The sequence below is a fragment of the Tenrec ecaudatus genome, chromosome 12, assembly GCF_050624435.1.
Source record: "Tenrec ecaudatus isolate mTenEca1 chromosome 12, mTenEca1.hap1, whole genome shotgun sequence".
Lineage (NCBI taxonomy): Eukaryota > Metazoa > Chordata > Mammalia > Afrosoricida > Tenrecidae > Tenrec > Tenrec ecaudatus.
In genome coordinates this window covers 129,707,200-129,726,705 of record NC_134541.1, presented here as the reverse complement: position 1 = coordinate 129,726,705, position 19,506 = coordinate 129,707,200, and the positions used below count along the sequence as shown (strand labels likewise).

The 19,506-nt window shown below is 48.8% G+C and overlaps 1 protein-coding gene across 1 annotated transcript; it reads right to left on the bottom strand.

The window, feature by feature from the left end:
• Positions 1 to 3,344: 3,344 nt before the first annotated feature.
• On the bottom strand, positions 3,345 to 19,349 carry LOC142422937 (2-acylglycerol O-acyltransferase 3-like). The gene is made up of 8 exons (XM_075528143.1): positions 19,305 to 19,349; positions 6,671 to 6,794; positions 5,301 to 5,408; positions 5,132 to 5,202; positions 4,761 to 4,965; positions 4,314 to 4,488; positions 3,589 to 3,791; positions 3,345 to 3,499 (listed from the first exon to the last, which is right to left on the bottom strand). The coding sequence occupies exons 1-8, from the start codon at positions 19,347 to 19,349 to the stop codon at positions 3,345 to 3,347; spliced, it is 1,086 nt and encodes a 361-aa protein (XP_075384258.1).
• Between the last annotated feature and the right edge of the window lie 157 nt (positions 19,350 to 19,506).

Here is a 19,506-nt window from a genome sequence, read left to right as displayed (position 1 = left end):
ATTGCATCTATCCGGAATATTGGGTCCCTACCACTATTGATTTCCATAATATTATCATCATTCAAAGCAGATATTTTCTGCCTTTTAAACAATAATTCTCCACTCTCTCCCCACCAATCTCCTATTCACCACAAAACTATTTTTATTTATGAATAAATGTGCCTGCGTCCCATTGGTGGTGGTGTGGGGCTGCCTACACAAGATCAGTGGTTCAAACCCATCAGCTAATTTTGTGGGAGAAAGATGGAGCTGTTGGCTCTAGAGATTATCACTGTCAAAAAAATTTTCAGTATGTATATACATATATATATATTTCTAAATTATTTTACTAGGGACTCCTTCAACTCATCACAATCCATACAAACACACATTGTGTCAAGCACATTGGTACATTTTTTGCCATTATCGTTCGCAAAACATTTGCTTTCTACTTGAGCACTTGGTATTAGCTCTTCATTTTCCCCTTCCTCATGAACCCTTGATAATTTAGAAATTATTTTTTCCACTATCAAATTTAAAAAAATTTACAATCTCAAAAGCCCTGTAGGGGGATGATTTGAGTCAAGCAGCTGGATGGCAGTAGTGTGTGTGTGGGAGGTGGCTGGGTGGTTTTGAATGTGTTTTTACACGTCGGACTGCTAACCTCAAGGCCACAAGTTAAACCCATGAGCATATCTTTGGAAGAAAGCTGAGGCTGTAAGTGGCCACAAAGATTTAATCTGGGAAACCCGCAGGGGCAATGCTATTCTGCCCTCCAGGGTCACTATGAATCAATGTGATGGCAGTGAGTTTGGGGATATTCTAGATAGCTCGCATCCACTGAATTAGACAATATTGGACCGGTCATGTCTGGTTTGCTCCAATCAGCACAAAATTTTAGGTGCATCAACATGGTGCCACGTCTCAGGAATTCATTTCTTTGTAGGGGTGTAAAGTATGACTCTAGGAGCATTTGAAGTCCTGAAAAATTAAATGGGACACATAAAGATAGATATCCTAGGTATTGGTGAGCTGAAATGGTCGGGTACTGGTTGTTTTGAATCAGAAAATCCTATGGTGCACCTTGCTGAGAGGGATACAATCCAGAGCAATGGTGTGACATTGTCAAAAAGCACATGGCAAAATCAGTCATGAATTCAGTGCTCTCTGTGATATGAATGTATCTATCTGCCTTCAAAGAAATCTAATCATTATAGCTATTGAAATTTATCAACCCACCAAAAAAGCTAGTAATGCAGAAATAAAAGGATTCTACTGTCTTCAGTCTGAAATTAAACATGCAATCAAGATGCATTGATAATTATTGTGGAATGGAATGCAAACATTGGAAACAGAGGAAAGACCAGTAGTGGGGAAATATGGTCTTGGTAATAGAAACCCGTTGGCAATGCCAGACTAACAACTTGTTCATAATAAATACCTTCTCCAACAACACAAAAGGTAACTATACACATGAACTACTACAGATGGAATACATAGAATCCAAACTGATAACGTCTGTGGGAAGTGAGGATGAGAAAGCCCATTATCAGTAACTAAAAGCAGACAGGGGGCTGACTCTGGAACAGACCATCAATTGCTCATATGCAAGCTCAGGTCAAGGCTCAGGAAAATTAAAACAAGTCCACAAGAGCCAAAATATGACCTGAGTTTAGACCACTTGAATTTAGAGAACATCTCAAGAGTAAATGTACTGCATTGAATAGCAAAGACAGAATACCCGATGAGCTGTGGGAGGACATCATAAAGAAAGCATAAGGTCATTGAAATAACAAGACAGAAAGAAAAATCAAAGTGGACATCAGAAGAGACTCTGAAACTTGCTCTCAATCACAGATCAGTTAAGGCAAATGGACGAAAGGATGAAGTCAAAGAGCCAAACAGAAAATTTCAAAAGTCAGCTCAAGAAGCCAAAGTCAAACACTCATCAACATTACCAGCTTTTGCAGGAAACTCTGCCTAACCTCTGCAACACCAAAGCAGGCAAACCACCAGCCTTCTGGGGCACTACCCTGATAGGGAAGCCACAAGGGGATAAAGGGGTAGGTTAATCACATTGTAAAATTAGCTGTAGGCAGGTCAAAGAAGCATTCCTATAAATCTCCCAGAGAGAGCCAGTGCTCTTCAACTCCCTGGAAAACGGCACCTGGCTCCTCTAAAACAATGCAACGCAGGCATCCATCAGCCCAAGGACCTCAGCGGAAAAACGGGAGAAACAAAAGGCAATGGCAGAAGATGTCCTGGACATAACAACATACATAGAAGAAGCAGACATTGAGCTGCCACAGAAAGAAATTTTCAGGATGCTGTTTGGAGTCATACAGGATATGAGGGAAACGATACAGAAAAAGGTAAAAATGATAAAGGAGATAAAGGTCAAACACCGAAGGGAAATACAGGAGCTTAGGGAGGAGATAACAAAAGCCAGTAGCAGAAACATGGACCTTGAGAATGGACGGGAGGAAACAGAGAACCTCATTAGTGACTTGGAGGACAGCCAAGCAGAATTTAACAAATGTGAACAAACATCTAATAAGATCGTCAGAGAAACTGAAGAAAACCTAAAAGCTATGTCTGATGCTATGAAGCGGAAGAACATTAGAATTATCGGCTTACCGGAGAAAAACACAACAAAGAAGTCATCTGCAACAATAGTGAGAGAATTCTTGGAAAAAACTTCCCCAGCTTAATGAATGAAAACCAGGCAACCATTCAGGAGGCTGAAAGAACACCAGCAAGCCTCAATCCCAAGAAGTCACCAAGGCACATACTAGTTAAACTATCCAACTTTGAGGAAAAGGAGAAAATCATGAGAGCAGCTAGGGAAAACAAGAAATCACATATAAAGCCTCCCACATAAGAATATCCTCAGACCTATCAGCAGAAACGATGCGGAAGAGGAGAGAGTGGAGTAACATATTCCAAAAATTGAAGAAAAACAACTGAAACGCAAAAATACTCTACCCAGCCAAATTAGCGATCAAGATAGATGCTTGGTGCGTTGTTCTTCTGCCCAAACTGGGTCGGCCAGAATAGAGGTGGGCAGAGTCAGGAGAGAAAGGCTTGTTCACTGTCACACCATTGCATTGAGCCTCCCTAGGAGGAGAATTCAGGGTTTTGCTGCCCAAGTAAAAGCAGAAACTCAGGTAGAAGATGGGGTGTGCCTGAGCCTACTGGCTTGAATGGAAATCGGCTGGCTCTGAGCAGAGGGGAACCGGACTGCATTACACTTGCATATTGAGAGTGAACCAGCTTTTATTAGGGGGAGGAGAGCCACAGGTCAGGGAGGGGGGTGGCATTTTCCCGGCCGTGCACTCGGCAGAGGCAGGAGGGCGAGGCCTGGGTTAGAGGAAGGTGAGGTGAGCATCAGCAGGGACACCACAGCTCTCCTTGTGCTCCTCAAACAGCCGGTCCAGGGCCTTCAAGTAGAGTGTGTGGTAGTGGTCGACGTCTTCCTCTGTGGGGTGGAGGACCTGGGGCACATTGATGGGGTGGCCCACTGGGGAGAGAGGGAGGCAGCTGCTGAGCACAGAGCCCTCTGATGCCCAGGACCCTGTGGGTAGCTTGCCCTAGGAGACGAGTACTCACCCACCGTTGTGATGGGCCTGGGGAAGGGCATGAGGCCCCAGGATTTGGCCGAGAAGAGGCTCTGGCCAAAGAAGATGCAAGGAGCAAAGCCCACCAGTTTCTTGAAGGTCATCTGGCAGCGGTACTGCCAGGAGTCGGCAGGAAAAGTCTTGACGTTGAAGATATCATTCTCTCCGAAAGAGTAGATGGGTACCAGGGAGGCCCTTGGGTGGAGAGGAGGAGGCATGAGGCTGCTGGCTGGAGCCTGAACTGCCTCAGAGTCTCTCAGCTGCTGCTTCTCAAGACCACTGAAGCCACACCAAAGGGGGGCGTCCACCTCCAACCACCAAGAAAGATGCCCCAGAAAGGGCTCACCTTTCTTGAGAATCAACGGTGCACTGAAAACAGGTACTTTTCTCATTTGGCCTTGACAACATGACATGCTTACCAGGCAGTGTGTGGGCTACTTCCCAGGTGAGGAAGCATGGCCAAAGTTTGCCTCTGACGTAGTGGTAGGTATTTGAACCCAGGACTTCCGGGGCCCCTGCTTTGGGCACTCTAACCTTGCCTCTTTCTGATGCACAGATATGGAGTGGGGTGGGCAGAGATTGCACACTGTGTTTGGCTCAGTGTGAGCACTCAGTCACGAAGATGGGCACTCTCCCTGCCTGTATGGCCTCCCAGCGGGACCCTGGTCAAAGCTCCAGCATCTTCCACTGACCCCGGGGAACATCAGAGCCACTCACCCGTGCCGCAGCGCAAGGCGCACAAAGCCTTTGCGATCCAGGAGGTTGAGACAGTGCTGGCCAGGGCCCGAGTACAGGGCCTCCTGGGCACCCCCGACGATGATGACCACGAGCTGGCCACACGGGTTCTGGGACAGGATATAGTCCAGGTTCTGACGGTCCACAGAACAGAGTCCTGTAACAGGGGCGTTGGGGGCCGGAGTTGGTGGTGGCTGACTCAGGAAGCAGTCAAGACCAGCACAAAGTCCCCTGAGTCCCTCCACTGTATGGGAAGGGTGAGCTCCCACTATTGTTCCATATGCCCTCATGCCACTAGGTGTCAGCCTCTAGTCCACGTGCCCACACCAGATCACCAGCATCCACTCAAAGCCCCTGAGCAAGTGGTGCTGGGGAAGGGGTAACTCTAGCCCTGGGCAGTGTCTCCTCCTCCTCCTCTTCCTTGCTCACCAGAACTCATGATATATTCACGGTAGATGGGGAGGCGGAATAACCCTGCCAACGTGGCCAGGAAGGGCCGGAGCCCAGGGAACTTCTGGGAGAAGGCGTTGCTCTCTGTGCAGAAGTTGCAGAAGTACCCGATGCACATGATCCCGTGGGGGTGGGCGCCCAACACGTAATTGCGGTCCATGGGCAACTCAGCTGTTTTCACGAGCTGTGGTGTTCCGGCAGGATTGGGGAGAGAGGCAAAGGGAACGTCACCCTGGGAAAAGTTAGTGCTCCACCTCAGTGGACCTCCAAGTGTAAGGTCCTGGGAGGGGCCAGAAGATGGCCGTGCGCCCCCTCCCCACTGCCTGTGCCTGGGCCATCTGACCAGTCACCTTGATAGGAAAATAATCCCTCAGGTACTTCCAAATTGTCCGGTTCCTCATCCACGTGGAGCATCTTCCACCTGGGATCACAGGTCACAGAAGTTGGCTTGTCAGAGTCCTCCCAGGCTCCTGTCCTGCCAGTTTTTGCTGGGGGGGGGGGGCGCTGTCTGAAACTCACCTTGGTTGGGCGTGTCCCAGTCCAGGTAGAGCCAGGCAAAGTAGAGAAGGGAGATGGGCCAGAGCGAGGTGAAGAGGAGGAGGAAGAGCAGGAGGGTGGAGAAGGTGCCTGGGTGAGAGGTGAGAGGGAATGAGGAATGAGCTCCCTAAGAGCTCCGCGCTCCCTTGGCCTGTAGGGTGAGGACAACTGGTGGCCCTCCCTCCAGTCCCAGGCCTCCGCGTCTCTCCCATTCTGCTCACCCATGAAAAGAAATGTGGTCACACAATAGCAGACCAACGCTGATTCCAGCCACCGCCTTCCTGGGGTTTTCATGGTGGGGGAGGCCGGGGGAGCCGAAGAAACCACCATTCCAGGGCTTCCTGTGTTCCTTGGGGTTCAGGGTGCCAGAAGGGATTCAGGGTGCCAGAAGGCCCACAAGCGAGAGCTTTGAAACCTGCCCTCGGTAAGGTTTTCTGGGTCTGGAAGCCTGGCTTTCCCTGTGCCTGTGAGTTGCCGAGTGGCCGTGGCCCTGAGATCCATGGACCTGAGGACAGAAGGCTCCAGACTCCTCCCTGGAACTGATCTTTGAACTTCTCCCTATCAGTGATCTAGGCTGGGTGAGGCCCCAGGAAGGCATTTTCGAGGGAGGGGTAGCCCCTGGGTGCTGGAGAGATTGGTGTGGCGAGGAAGCAGTGTAGGCTTACCCAGTGGGTCCCAGCAGGGCCAGGTGTGTGTGTGGGGGGGGGGGGGGTAGGGGGGGGTGGACACATTTCCCCAGGAGATGATTCCTCCGCAGTCTTCCTGAACCTAGGCCTGTTTGCAAGTGACAGATGAGTCAAGGCCATGGGGGCCTGGGGCTAGAGTGCGGCCTGGTACTGGCCTGCGCGCGCGCACACTGAGCGGTCCTGGCCTACACACACACACGCACACACATACCCAGCACACGCACCCGGTTCCCCTTCTTTTTTTCACTCCCTGGACACCCGGGGTAGAGGTTAGTGGAAGCAGGCTGGTTTAGTGGGGAACAAGTGGTGGCACGCAGGGATATCTTAGAGCTCCTGCAAGAGATGCTCAGGGTTTTGCCTGCAACGCCTCTCAGGACCTTCTCCCAGACAGGAAAAGTGACCTGGCTTCCTGGAGGCCTAGATGGCAGGTAAGGGGCGCTGGCCTGGTCCGATGAGGCTAAACTTGGAAGCAGTAGGGGTGCGGGGCTGGGAAACTGGACTCCCTGGTCAAGGAGGGGGCAAGCGTGCATCATTGGCAATTTGGGGGGCCAGGAAAATCCCCTACCTCCATCTCCATTGGAGGAAGATGAGGGGTCTAAGACCCAGCTTGCTACCACCCACCGCCACTTCACCACTAGTCCCAGAAGATGGGAAGGTGGGACCAACAGAGCAGCATGAGCATGGCCTCCATGCAGAAGTTATCGAAGGGCCTGACCACCAGGATGTCTGGAGGGTAGAAACCGAAGAAGAGGTGGTGTGGAGAAGGATCCAGCTCTGTGGTCTTGAGGATCTGGGGGGACCTGAGGCAGGGCCAGCAGAAGGCTGGTGAGGACTTTGAACGCCCATAAAGTTCCTTACTCTGTCCACTCTTTCCCACAGACCACGTGCTTTATAGAGAGTGTCTAGCAGTATACAAGGAGCCCTGCTGGCACAGTGGGTTACACTGGGCCCTACTAACCGCAAAGTCAGCAGTTTGAAGCCACCACTCGCTCCTTGGGAGAATGGCCAGGCTTTCTACTCCAGTAGAGATATATCGTCTCTGAACCCCACGGGGGGAGTTCTACCCTGTCCTATCAGGTCGCTATGAGTCGGAATGGACTTGATGTCAGTGAGTTTGGGGTTTTCTTGAGTTAGCGGCATACAAGAATATAAGCCTTCCAATGGGCCATGGGAATTATAGGTGAGTGTCTAGTATGTAATTTCTCTTTCAATAAGACCGTTAGGCTGCTGTACTCCACAAGGTCAGCATTTGCAAACACAAGCCGCTCCAAGGAAGAAAGATGGAGCTTTCTACGCTCATACAGAGTTACAGTATAGGAAATCCACAGGGGCAGTTCTACCCAGTCCCATAGGGGCAGGATCAACGAGATGGCAATGGTTATCCGTTGGGCTGCCATCCTCATGGTCTGCAGTTTGAAACCACCAGCAGCTGTGCCGGAGAAAGACTCTACTCCCATAAAGAGTTGGCATCAACTTGATAGCAGTGAGATTGGTTTCAGTTCAAGATGCTTTCTCTGAAGGTTCACAGCCTGAACAATTCCAGCTTTCTTACCCATCAGATCTCCACCATGGTCTGAGTGGTCAAAAGTAAAATGGAAACTGACTTACAGTCTTTGTTACACACAAGCTAGTTTCCAAAAGAAGAGAAAAGAATGTCTTCATTCTTTATATTAAAAATGGTAAATAAAATAAGTAGCTAAGAAAAATCCACTTCATTTGACCATGACCATAACACTAAGAATCAAATCTATGAGATAAATCCCCTGTTAACAGCCTGGGAGCCCTGATGGTGCAGTGGTGATGTGTTGTGTTGGTTATGATCTGCTACATGGTTGGCAGTTTGAAACCACCAGTGGCTCTGTGGGAAAAAGACTGGGCTCTCTACTCTCATCAACACTTACAGTCTCAGAAACTCACAGGAAATCGCTGTGAGTTCCCTTTACTCCATGGCAGTGAGCTGGGTTTTGGGGTGGTGCTGTCAGATAAGTGTTACATGAATGTCAGGTAACGTGGGTGGTTCAAGCCCACCAGCAGCTCTGCTGGAGAAAGATGAGTCTGCCTGCTTCTGTCATGATTTACAGCCAGGGACTCCAACATGGAGTCACTGTGAGTGGAATGCACCAGATGACAGGGGGTTTGGTGTGATAAGCCCCCTGGTGGAGCTGGTGGGTAGTCCTGGACATCGAACCTCAAGCACTTCCAACCCACCCATCCTTCTCCAAGGGAGAAGACTGACACATGGTGGCTATGATTTGAAGCCCACTGGATAGCAGTGTTTCCTTTCCTTTCCTTTTCTTTATTTGTTTTTGTGAACAAGCATGCAATTAGATGGACTGCTTAGTGCTTCCTTTGGACAACTGTGCCCTCTTTTGTGGATGACCTGAGCAGGAGCTTACCTTGCTTATGAAGAATCCATTCCTGGCAGAAGGCCAGGGCCCCATGGCATATGAGATTAGATTTGGGCGAGATGATCTTTCCAAGAGTTTTCTCAGAGACCCCACTCCCTCCTGTCCGTACCCTCACAGAGATAGAGAAGCAGTCCCAGAAATGCCGACACACCTCCCAGTTGCAGACCCAGGCCGAGGTAGGAGCTGTGCCCCAACTCTCTGCATGTGTCAGTCTTCATGGAGCCACGTCAGGTAGAAGGCGGCAGGGAGTCAGGCCTGGCCTCACAGTACCAGGAGCCTGTCCACGCACACCTGGCTGGGGGCCGCGAGAGTGGCAGCTCTCCACCGGTCCTACTCCTATGTCAGACTCCACCGGTCCTACTCCTATGTCAGACTCCACCGGTCCTACTCCTATGTCAGACTCTTCCAGCCCACCTGCACCCCTAGAGCCCTGCAAGTGCCTTAAGGACCCTACACTGTTTGGCTGGGGGCAGGGGAAAGCAGATTGCCAGGTGCTTGGGTGCCCTAGGCTACATGGCCTTGCTGAGCCCCAAGAAGGGAAAGACTCTGGCAGGACAGTGTCCACTTAGTGGCCCCCGCTTAAGAGGTTGGAGGAGTCCACTTACTGTGAAGGGAGCCAGACTGAAGTGCCTGTCCACAGCTCTTACCCATTCCCAGCTTTGGTCTCAATTGCCTTTCCTTGACCACTAATCCAGCCCCTAGTTTTTGCCCTCTTGTTGACCCACACACTGGACCCTAATCAGCCCAGCATGGAAGGGATAATGATTACCTGAGTTCCCAAGGTATAACAGAATTGGTCAAGGGGTGTGGTCTCGGGGTCAGGAAGGGGGTCACTCCAACCCTGTGGAGGTCAGGACTTTGGGCCTCTGTGAGGAGTCGGGCTGGCAGCCAGCAGTCCGGAAACCGACTTGACTGGGTAGCGTCTCCTGTGAATGGCCGGTCCCTTTGTTGCAATGAAAACAGCTCAGAGACCCCATAGTCAGTGGTTGAGCCCTGAAACTCCAGGAACTGCAGGGAGATGACTTACCAGGCAGCAGGTCTGCCCTGTATGAGACCCGGCAGAATGGAAGGCTTGCAGAGAAAGGCTGAGGATTGATGGGGAACACACCCTGTGGGAGCGGTCCTTTTTCCAGTCCCAGGATTGTAACACATTGCCCTTCTCCTCCTACACCTTGAGGGCAGCTTGAACTGCTTCCTTCAGCACCATTGGTGTTTGCTCAGGTGCTACCTCTGAAAATGGTGGAATGTCAGCTAGTTCTCTTCAGTATAGTGACTGTGTATGCTTTCCCTTTTCTCTGCATCATTCAATATTTTGCCCCTACAATCACACAACATGTCAACTCAAGGCTTGGATTTCTTCCTCAATTCTTTTGGTGTCAGATATGCTGAGCAGGTTCTTCCTTTCTGCTTGTCTTTCTCTCGGTCTGTGCACACTCAATGTTTTACTTTGTCGCCTAGAACTGACCTTTGAAATTTTCTCTGTGGCTCTTTGACTTCATCTTTCGCCCATTTGCCTTAACTACTCTATGATTGAGAGCAAGTTTCAGAGTCTCTTCTGACATCCATTTGAATCTTTTCTTTCTGTCTGGTTATTTCAATGACCTATGCTTTCTTCATGAAGTGCTCACACAGCTCATCGGGTCTTCTGTCTTTAGTATTGAGTGCAGTAAATCTGCTCTTGAGATGTTCTCTCAATTCAAGTGGTCTAGACACAAGGTCATATTTTGGCTCTTGTGGACCTGTTTTAATTTTCCTAAGCCTTGACCAGAACTTACATATGAGCAATTCATGGTCTGTTCCACAGTCAGCCCCCTGTCTGCTTTTAGTTACTGATAATGAGCTTCTCCATCCTGACTTCCCACAAATGTTATCATTTTGGTTTCTGTGTATTCCATCTGGTGAAATTCATGTGTATAGTTGCCTTTTGTGTTGTTGGAAAAGGTATTTGCTGTGAACAAGTTGTTGGTCTGGCATCGCCAACACGGTTTCTATTACTAAGACCATATTTCCCCACTACTGGTCTTTCCTCTGTTTCCAATGTTTGCATTCCATTCCACAATAATTATCAATGCGTCTTGATTGCATGTTTAATTTCAGACTGAAGACAGTAGAATGCTTCTATTTCTTCATCACTAGCTTTTGTGGTGGGTAGATAAATTTCAATAGCTGTAATGATTAGATTTCCTTGAAGGCAGATAGATACATTCATATCACAGAGAGCACTGAATTCATGACTGATTTTGCCATGTGCTTATTGACAATGAATGTCACACCATTCCTCTTGATTGTATCACCCCCAGTAAGGTAAACCAAGGATTTTCTGATTCAAAACAACCAGTACCAGACCATTTCAGCTCACCAATGCCTAGGATATCCATCCTTATGTGTCCCATTTCATTTTTGAGGACTTCCAATGCCCCTAGATTCATCCTATATACCCTACAAAGGAATGGAGTACTGAGACGTGACACCACATAGATGCATCTTGAAAATTTTGTGCTGAATGGAACAAGCCAGACATGACAGGTCCAATATTGTCTGATTCGATGGATGTGAGCTATCTAGAATACCCCCAAACTCACTGCCATCACATTGACTCATAGTGACCCTGGAGGGCAGAATAGCATTGCCCCTGCTGGTCTCCCAGATTAAATTTTTGTGGGCACTGACTGCCAAGTGCTTGGGTGGAGAGCAAATGTTTTGAGAATGATGAAGGCAGTGAATGTACAAATGTGCTTTACACAATTGATGTCTGTATGGATTGTGATAAGAGTTTAGGAGCCCCTTCAGACATCAAAGAACTAAAAACCTTATCAGTGGGTGCCCACCTTCCTGATATGATCAATGAAGACAAACGTGTGCATAAGCAAATGTGGTGAAGAAAGCTGATGATTCCCGGTTATCAAAAGATATAGCATCTGGTGTCTTGGAGGCCCAAAGATAAACAAGTGGCCATCTAGTTCAGAAGAAACCAAGCCCACATGGAAGAACACACCACCCTATGTGAAAACTAGTTGTCGAACGGACCAGGTATCAAGCATCAAGGAAGAAAAAAATCATATCATTATACATGTGTAGGTGCAGAGTGGAGACCCAAAGCCCATCGGCAGCCAATCAGAAACCCTCTCACTGAAGGGTTGTGGGGAGGAGATGAGCCAGTCAGGGTGCAGGGTAGCAACGAAGAAACATATAACTTTCCTTTAGTTCTTAAATACTTCCTCCTCACTGCCCCACTATCATGGTCCCAATTCTATCTTACAAATCTGCCTAGACCAGAGAATGTACATAGGTACAGATAGCAACTGGAAACACAGGGAATCCAGGACAGATGACTCCTTCAGGACCAGTGGTGAGAGTGCCAATGCCTGGAGGGTAGAGGGAACATGGGATAGAAAGGGGGGACTGATTACAAGGATCTACATATAGCCTCCTTGCTGGGGGAGGAACAGAAGAAAAGAGGGCAGGTGGAGATGTCGGACAGAGCAACAAATGAAAAAATAATAACAATTTATGAATTACGAAGGGTTCATGAGATAGGGGGGAGCAGGGAGGTAGCGGGAAAATGAGGAGCTGACATCAAGGGTTCAAGTGGAAGGCAAATGTTTTGAGAATGATGATGGCAACATACATACATATGCGCTTGACACAATGAATGTATGTACGGATAGTGATAAGAATTTTATTAGCCGCCAATAAAATTATTTTTTAAAGAGTTGTATAAGCCCCTAAAAAATTTATTTTAAAAAATCAGGAAAGATGTGTGTCAGGTTTCCACTTTCTTACCGTACTTATTCAATCTGTATGAGGAGCAAATCATCAGAGACCTTGGATTACATGAAGAGGAAGGTGGCATCAGGAGTAGAGGAAGGCTTCTGAACAACCTGCAATATGCAGATGACACAACCTTGCCTGCTGACAGTGAGGACAACATGAAGCCTTTGCTGATGAGGATCAGTTACTGCAGCCTTCAGTACGGACCACAACTCTGGTTAAAGAAGACCCAAATCCTCCCCACTGGACCAACAGGTCACATCATGAAAAATGGAGAAAAGGTTGTCGTTGTCAAAGATTGGGTCAGGCCTGGATCACAATCAATGCCCGGGGATGTAGTCATCAAGAGATCCAAAGACATGTTGCCCTGGCTAACTCTGCTTCCCAAGACCTCTAGAGAGTCATGACAAGCAAGGATGCTACTTTGAGGACTAAGGTGATCCTGACCCAAGCCATCGTGTTTTCAATGGCATCTGATGCAGGTGAGAGTGGGCCCCTGAATAAAGGGAATGAAGGAAGAAAGGATATATTTGCATGGCGGTGCTGGGGCAGAATCTTAAACGTTCCTAAATGCTTAAATGACAATATCATTTGTCTCAGAAGAAGTCTGGGGAACCTTTGTCTCATAGCCTTTGCACTTGCTGTGAGGTAACACCAGTCCCTGGAGAAGGACATCATGCTTGGTCAAGCAGAGGGGTGGTGAAGGAGAGGAAGGCCCTTGACAAGAAGGATTGGTGCGGTGGCTGCAACACCAGAAGCTATGGTGAGGATGGCTCAGAATGGGGCCGTGTTCTGTTTGGTTGGGTTGCTATGCTTTGTGCACAGGGTTGCCATGGGTCAGAAGAGACCCCTTGGCAACGAACAGTATTGGGTCGCAGTTCTAATTCACCTAAACATGAAGATGCTCATTTACAGGACCTGCCACATGAGCTTACCTCAACTTACGTCTCACAGCAGACACGCGTGAGGTTACGGTTGAGTTGCACATGTGTGATTTACTCATTTCTCTGGGTTGCATGCACAGTGAAGTAATGTCCAAGAGTAGCATGTCACGAGAATTCCTATAAAGAGAGAAACAAAAGAATTGTTGTTGTTGTTGTGTTGGAAGCAGTCAAAGCTGGTAAAATACTGAGTGTTCCAAAGTCCAAAAAGTGGAGAAAGAGCTTAACTTGTACAGGAAGACTAGGGATTACAGATGAGCCAGGAGGGCTATGAGTTACATGTGAGGCAGGAGCACTGGGGATTACACCTGAGTTACATAGAAGTCACAGGTAAACTTTGCATGTGAGTTCATCTCGTTTACATCACAGACTTTCCACACCAATGAACTGTCGACCCAAATCCCTCCTAGGGGACATTCTCATCATTTCCTTTTGGGAACATCTTTATCGTTTATTTATCCATAAGCTCTATCTTGGTCGTGCATCAGGTGTGAGCCTTCCTTCTGAGCAGGAAGTCGTTTCAGCATAGCCTTAAATTAGAGTGATTCAGCCCCGAGGACGGTGCACTGTTCTCACAGTCACAGAAGAAGAGGAGTAGAGGACAATGGAAGGACGTTGCCCTCTGCCCTCTCTCAGCAGCTTTGCTCTGCCAGGCCCTTCATTTTAGTGCTCTTGCACAATAAAATGAAATCAACTGCAAACTCGGTAGTCACAGGTTACAGAAGGGAAATGGAGGTTGCGTAAGGGGGAGTGAGAGGACGTGGGGTAGCTTCAAGACTTGCAGGTCTGGGCACATGCTCAGCCTCTGAGAGAAATCTCGCCATGACACAATGGCCAGCTGGACGAGGTCTAGTCCTGTGAACAGTGTCACTCTCAGAAACCCACAGGGGGCAGTTCTCCCCTGTCCTGTAGTGTCACCGCGAGTGACCATCAATTAGACGGCAGTGACTGTGGTTTGGGTTTGGATGTGCATTGGGCAAGGATGAAGGAAGTTAGAGACCTGGCTACACGAATTCACAGCCACGGCATGGGGCTTTGAGCCAGGCTTGATCTCAGCCATGTTTGATCCTCAACTCAAACTCAGCGTCTGTGCCACGCCTCCCATGAAACATGCACCCCTTCACAACCATGACGCCAAGTCCTATTCTAATAAGTCCCTTTCGGCTCATAGGACAGGGTAGACTGGGAATAAGAAGTCTCATCTTTCTCCCTTGGGGTGGCTGGTGGATTTGAGCTGCTGCCCTTGTGTTTGCAGGCCAAGGCACAACAACTGTGTCCTAGCTGTTCTACTTCTGCTCCCAAGACATGGTCACTGTCGAAGCACCAAGACATCCATGCAGCATCTTTCTAGGTGATGAGGCAGCAGGTGCATATTGGAACTCGGATGACAGGTTCTAAGCTCTGAGTTCTGACCTAGGGTTCATGAGGCTTCAAATTGCTGCTTTCTGTCAGGGCTTCCAGCACTTATCAAGGTCTGAGGCCTGACATATCCCAGCCAAGCTCAGCCTAACAGGGAAGCTGATTGTTCAATTTCCTTCCATGTGCCTGGAATCCCTGTGATAGAAGCCGCCAGCAATGTCTCCTTTATGTGCACTTTGTCCTTGTGTTCCCCTCAGAAGACCTCTCACCTGGGACCTCAGTCCTGATGGCTGAACTCCTCAGACTGGGCCTTGTGGTGTGGGGTCTATGGGTCTAAGGTCTGTGAACTCTTGAGAGATTGTCTGTCATTCACCCGAGTCCTGGACTCTCCACCTTCCTTCATATGAAGCCTTAGCCCCTTTGAACAACTCCAGCCAAAATGGGTGCTGGATTAGGGAGTACCAGGGACAGAGGGGTTACATGTTGGGCTGCTAACCACATGATCAGCAGTTCAAACCACGCTCTGCTCTGTGGCAGAAAGATGAGAATTTCTACTCCATTAAGAGTGACCGTGTAGGAAATCCATCCCATCCTAGAGGGTCACATAGAATGGGGACAGTAAGTTTGGAGTTGGTGCTTTGAGAAAAACAAGTCCCAGTGTGAAATGTGTTCCAGTGACCTTTAACCTCAAGTGGGCTAGGGAAGAGAGGGGGCTTGGGAAGTTTCAGGAAGCAACAGGTTTTCTCCATCTTGGCCGGCTTCCTGGAGAGTGGTACTCTCCGAAGAAGGCTGACTGGTGAGAGTGGAGTCAGGGGGCAGCTCGGGGTGCCATCTGTGTTGTGTCACAGCCATAGGGAGGGTGTCAATCTCATGGATGACAAAGGAACACATTGTGCTTGTTCAAGGGACATCATGTTCAGTCCCTCTGTCCCTGCAGATCTTTCCCAGCAGGACAAGAACACCCTCAAATGGATTTCAAGTTTTTCCCAGAGACAGAAGGCTGACCTTGACACTGATGACCCTTTCAGGTTTGTGCTGTGGCCTCTCCATCCATCCCATCGTTTGCATAGGCCAGTGCCCCCTCTAATTTCTTACACTATCAATTCAGACCAGATCTAGCCTCTTTTCAGATAGACTTGCCCCACGGCCTCACAGGTACTGGGAGCACTGTAACATAGGTCTACTTCCACAAACTCAATTGTTTTTTCCAGCCAGACTCTCCTGGCGTCTCAAATATCCGTCTTTAGCTTCAGGCCCAATTCCACTGCCACCTCCCAGTATGACACACTGGTTTTAGGTTTCAAAGAGGGGTTGGATGGGAAAGGTAGCCGCTCCACTCTCCGTACCACACCTCCCCCCACGAAGGGCCCATTCATCACCTCCCTTTCCTCTGGTGAGATGCACCCTTCACTCATGGGATGACCAGACAGACTGAATGCTGAGAAGAAGGATGATCCAGCAGGCTCTGTCCCCTCCACTGTCCCGCACGACTTGCCTCCAGTCCTCACCTGAAGCTGCTCCCTCTGCCCCCCAAATTCAAGAGAAAACCCCAAGAAAAACCTGAGTGATGCTCGTATTCAGGTTCAGCCTGAACCCTAAAATATCATAACTACCCTGTGTGTCTCTGTCAGCATAGTATCTGGTCTCTTCAAATCTCATAAGGAGGAAGAAACATCAAGTTCCACAGTCCAAGGCTGATATTAATAAGGTGGAAATCAGACCAGATGTGCCTCCACCCTCTAATCTTTTCACCAATTCTGACACCAAATGGTCCCACAGCACTGACTGCTTCTCTGCTGGGTTTGACAGTTCTTTGCAATGACGACACGGAACTCAAGGACAATAATCACAACTATGGAGTTTATTATGGAAGTAACAGGTTAGCAATCAGAATTAGGAAATCCTCAGGATAAGGTTTTCAGTATAGCCTCTTCTGGGTCAGGCCCTAAGTCAGGCTTCTCCTTGGCCTTCTGCCTATTAGCTGTTGGCTCCTTATGTCTCTTGGGACAGCGTTACCTCTTCCCTGCGTCAGTAAGTGTTACAAAGCTCTTGAGCAATGCTGATACGTGCCTGGAGTCACCCCACAGACTGCAGGTAAGCCTCAGTCGGAAGGCACTTGTTCTCTAAGCCCATGGGTAGACTAGCCTAGTTCCCTCAGGTGGCCAGAGACATCTCACTCTGTTAGCAAGCCTCCTAACCAAAGGGACTCCATGTTCTTGCTTTGTGAGCTGAGAAGTGCAGCACACACTCCTGCCAGTCTCTCGGTTCTCCTTCTTCTGCTGCTGCTAATTGATGACCATTTCCCACTCTCTCTAGAGTTGTAGCTCTCAGTCTCCTGGGTCTAGCAGGGACCCGGTGCAGGGATGCCAGTTTCAAAGGACTGTGTCTCATTTCTACATTCTTGCTGTTAATAATAAGGTGTCTCCTTTCTCCTACCCCCAAAATGTCTCATTTTTAAGCACAGCAGGATGGCAAAACTGACCTGTCTTCTTGTTGGTGTTCCATAGCTCTCATTGGCATGGTCAACCTCCACCAGTGTGCCAAGAACCTTATGTACATTATTAGCAAACCATCCATTCCCTTTGGTGGGCCACAAGCCCCTCATCTGTACAGTGCCACCTGCTCATTGGGCAGAAGTACTGTCTTCAGTACTTTCCCAAGGGGCCAAACCAGACCACACACAGACATGTTCAAAACAATGAGGAGTCTCTCACCACAATACACAATAGATTTTGGAAATGAAGGAGAGGGACTGCTTTTCTTTCTCTTTTATCCTACTTCTCCCTCTCTCCTACTCACCTACTCCACCTCATCCTTTTTCTTCTTCTTCTTCTTCTTCTTCTTCTTCTTCTTCTTCTTCTTCTTCTTCTTCCTCTTCAAATTTTGAAAGTGCTATGAGCCCATCCCCAAAGGGCAAGGCTCAACTTGGGTACATTGACAAAGGCTTCAATACTCCAAGAGCCTGTTAGAGAATGTATGCATACCCCACTGAGAAATCCAAAGGTGAGATGGTGGCTGGCTGGGTGCTGTGAGGCAGGAAAGAAGGAAGAACAGTGGCTACCCATGGAATGCAGGCCAAGGCTGCCCGGGCATGGATCAGGGGTCCCACAGAGAAAGCCTGGGTGGAGCAGGGGCAGAAACCAGAGCCAGAGGTTAAGGAAGAAGCAGCACAGGAGGTGCTCCAAAACACCTTCCAGAACAAGCTCTGAAGACTTCAGGAATGGGCCATCAGGGAAAAGAATCCACTGTAACCAGGATGTGTTGTGACAGGACAGCCAAGGTGAGAACTTCGCTGGCTTTACCCCGCGCCTTATACTCCAGTCCCAAGGAGTTGTGTACCAGTAGCGAAAGGAGAGGCCAGCAAACCGGTCAAGCCCCCACTTCTCTATTCCTCCCTCCCCCAAACTCCATGCCTGGGCCAAGAAGGCCCCTGCTGGCAGCCAGATATTGTTCCTACTGGGTTTCTTAGTTGATTCCATCCTACAGGCACCTTGTGTGACAGAGTGGATCTGCCCCCTTGGGGTTCCATAGACTGCACTCTTTACAGAAGTATTTTGCCACACCTTTCTGCCTCAGATATGCTGGGTAAATTGAACCCCAGAGGTTTCCTTAACAACTAAGTGCTTAACCACGGCACCACCAGGGCCCCTTAGCCTTTTCTAGGGAGGAGGGGAAAGCGCTTCCCTTGGATGAAGAGGGAGTGCTGACTAATACAAGGAGTACGCACTTCTCTGTACCAAGTGGAAGTGAACACAGAACTTCTCACTGAGAATGACCCTGGTAAGCCATGGGAATGCCTGTATTTTCATGGAGGAACAAGGGGAAATTCTTCCACGGGATGTATTTTATACACTTGTAGTTGCACCCATTACATTTGATGAATGGTTCTTATTTAAGTCTGGGATACAGACCTAAAGCCTTCAGTAAATACGACTATGGAGCAATGCGTTATTTAATGTGGCTCATCTAGACAGTCTCTGGAAGTCCCACCAAATGACCTTTTCCTAATGCATCGGTTCTCCACCTGTGGGTCTCTACCCCTTTGGGGGTCGTACAACCCTTTCACAGGGGTCTCCTGATTCAACACAGTAGCAAAATGACAGTTATGAAGTACCAACGAAAATAATTTTATGATCGGGCAGGGGAGGAGGGTCAACACCACATGAGTGGCATGATAGGGTCACAGCATGAGGAAGGTGGAGAACCATTGTATAATGAGTCTGTCATCTGAGGAGGTGGGGGTGATACTGATAGGATTGGGTCTGGAGCGCTGGGTAACAGGATGCGTTGTGATTGCCAGGTTGCGGGGTATAAAGTAAGGGACCTCAATACCAGGAGCAAGGGCATCTCATTCCCAGCAAGAAAGAAGATCCGGCGGGAGGACTGGAGGGAGCATCCGAACGGATGGTGAGTGCACAACTTGTCTTAAAGGTGGAGTCACCACAGGGGATGGGGGTCGGGGTGGGGGTGGGGTGCTCTATGATGGATGTGGTAATGATTGTATAATTCTCCTTGATATGAGTGAACGATTGAACAATTGAATTATATGATATGTAAACTACGTGCCAACAAAACTGTTGGAAGAAAACAAAGAAAAGAAAGAAGCTCCCCGTGCCTTGAATCTTCATCCAGGAGATATCAGTGAGAGAGGACACAGCAGCAGCCTTTACAGCAGAACCAGGATCCAGAGCACACCACAGAACCATGGACTTCCCAGATCGCAGAGCAAGTAAAAATGAATGCCTAGCTGGGGTTGATATGTGGAGGGGTTGGCGACTTTAGGCACCTAATTGGGAGAGCTGAGCTTGCTGCCCTACAGACCTGGAACTGAGTGCCTTCAGGTGGACGCTTGCCGTGCAGCGGCATGCCCTTTGGGCAGTCATCGGTAAACTCCAGAGAGCTTTGTCACCTTGCTGGAGCAGGGCAGAGGCTGAGTCAAGAGGCTGAAGGCCAGAGAGGCCTGCCTAAGGGGGTGTGGCGAAGAAGAAACCAGTCCTAACTGAACAATGGTTTCCTGAGCACA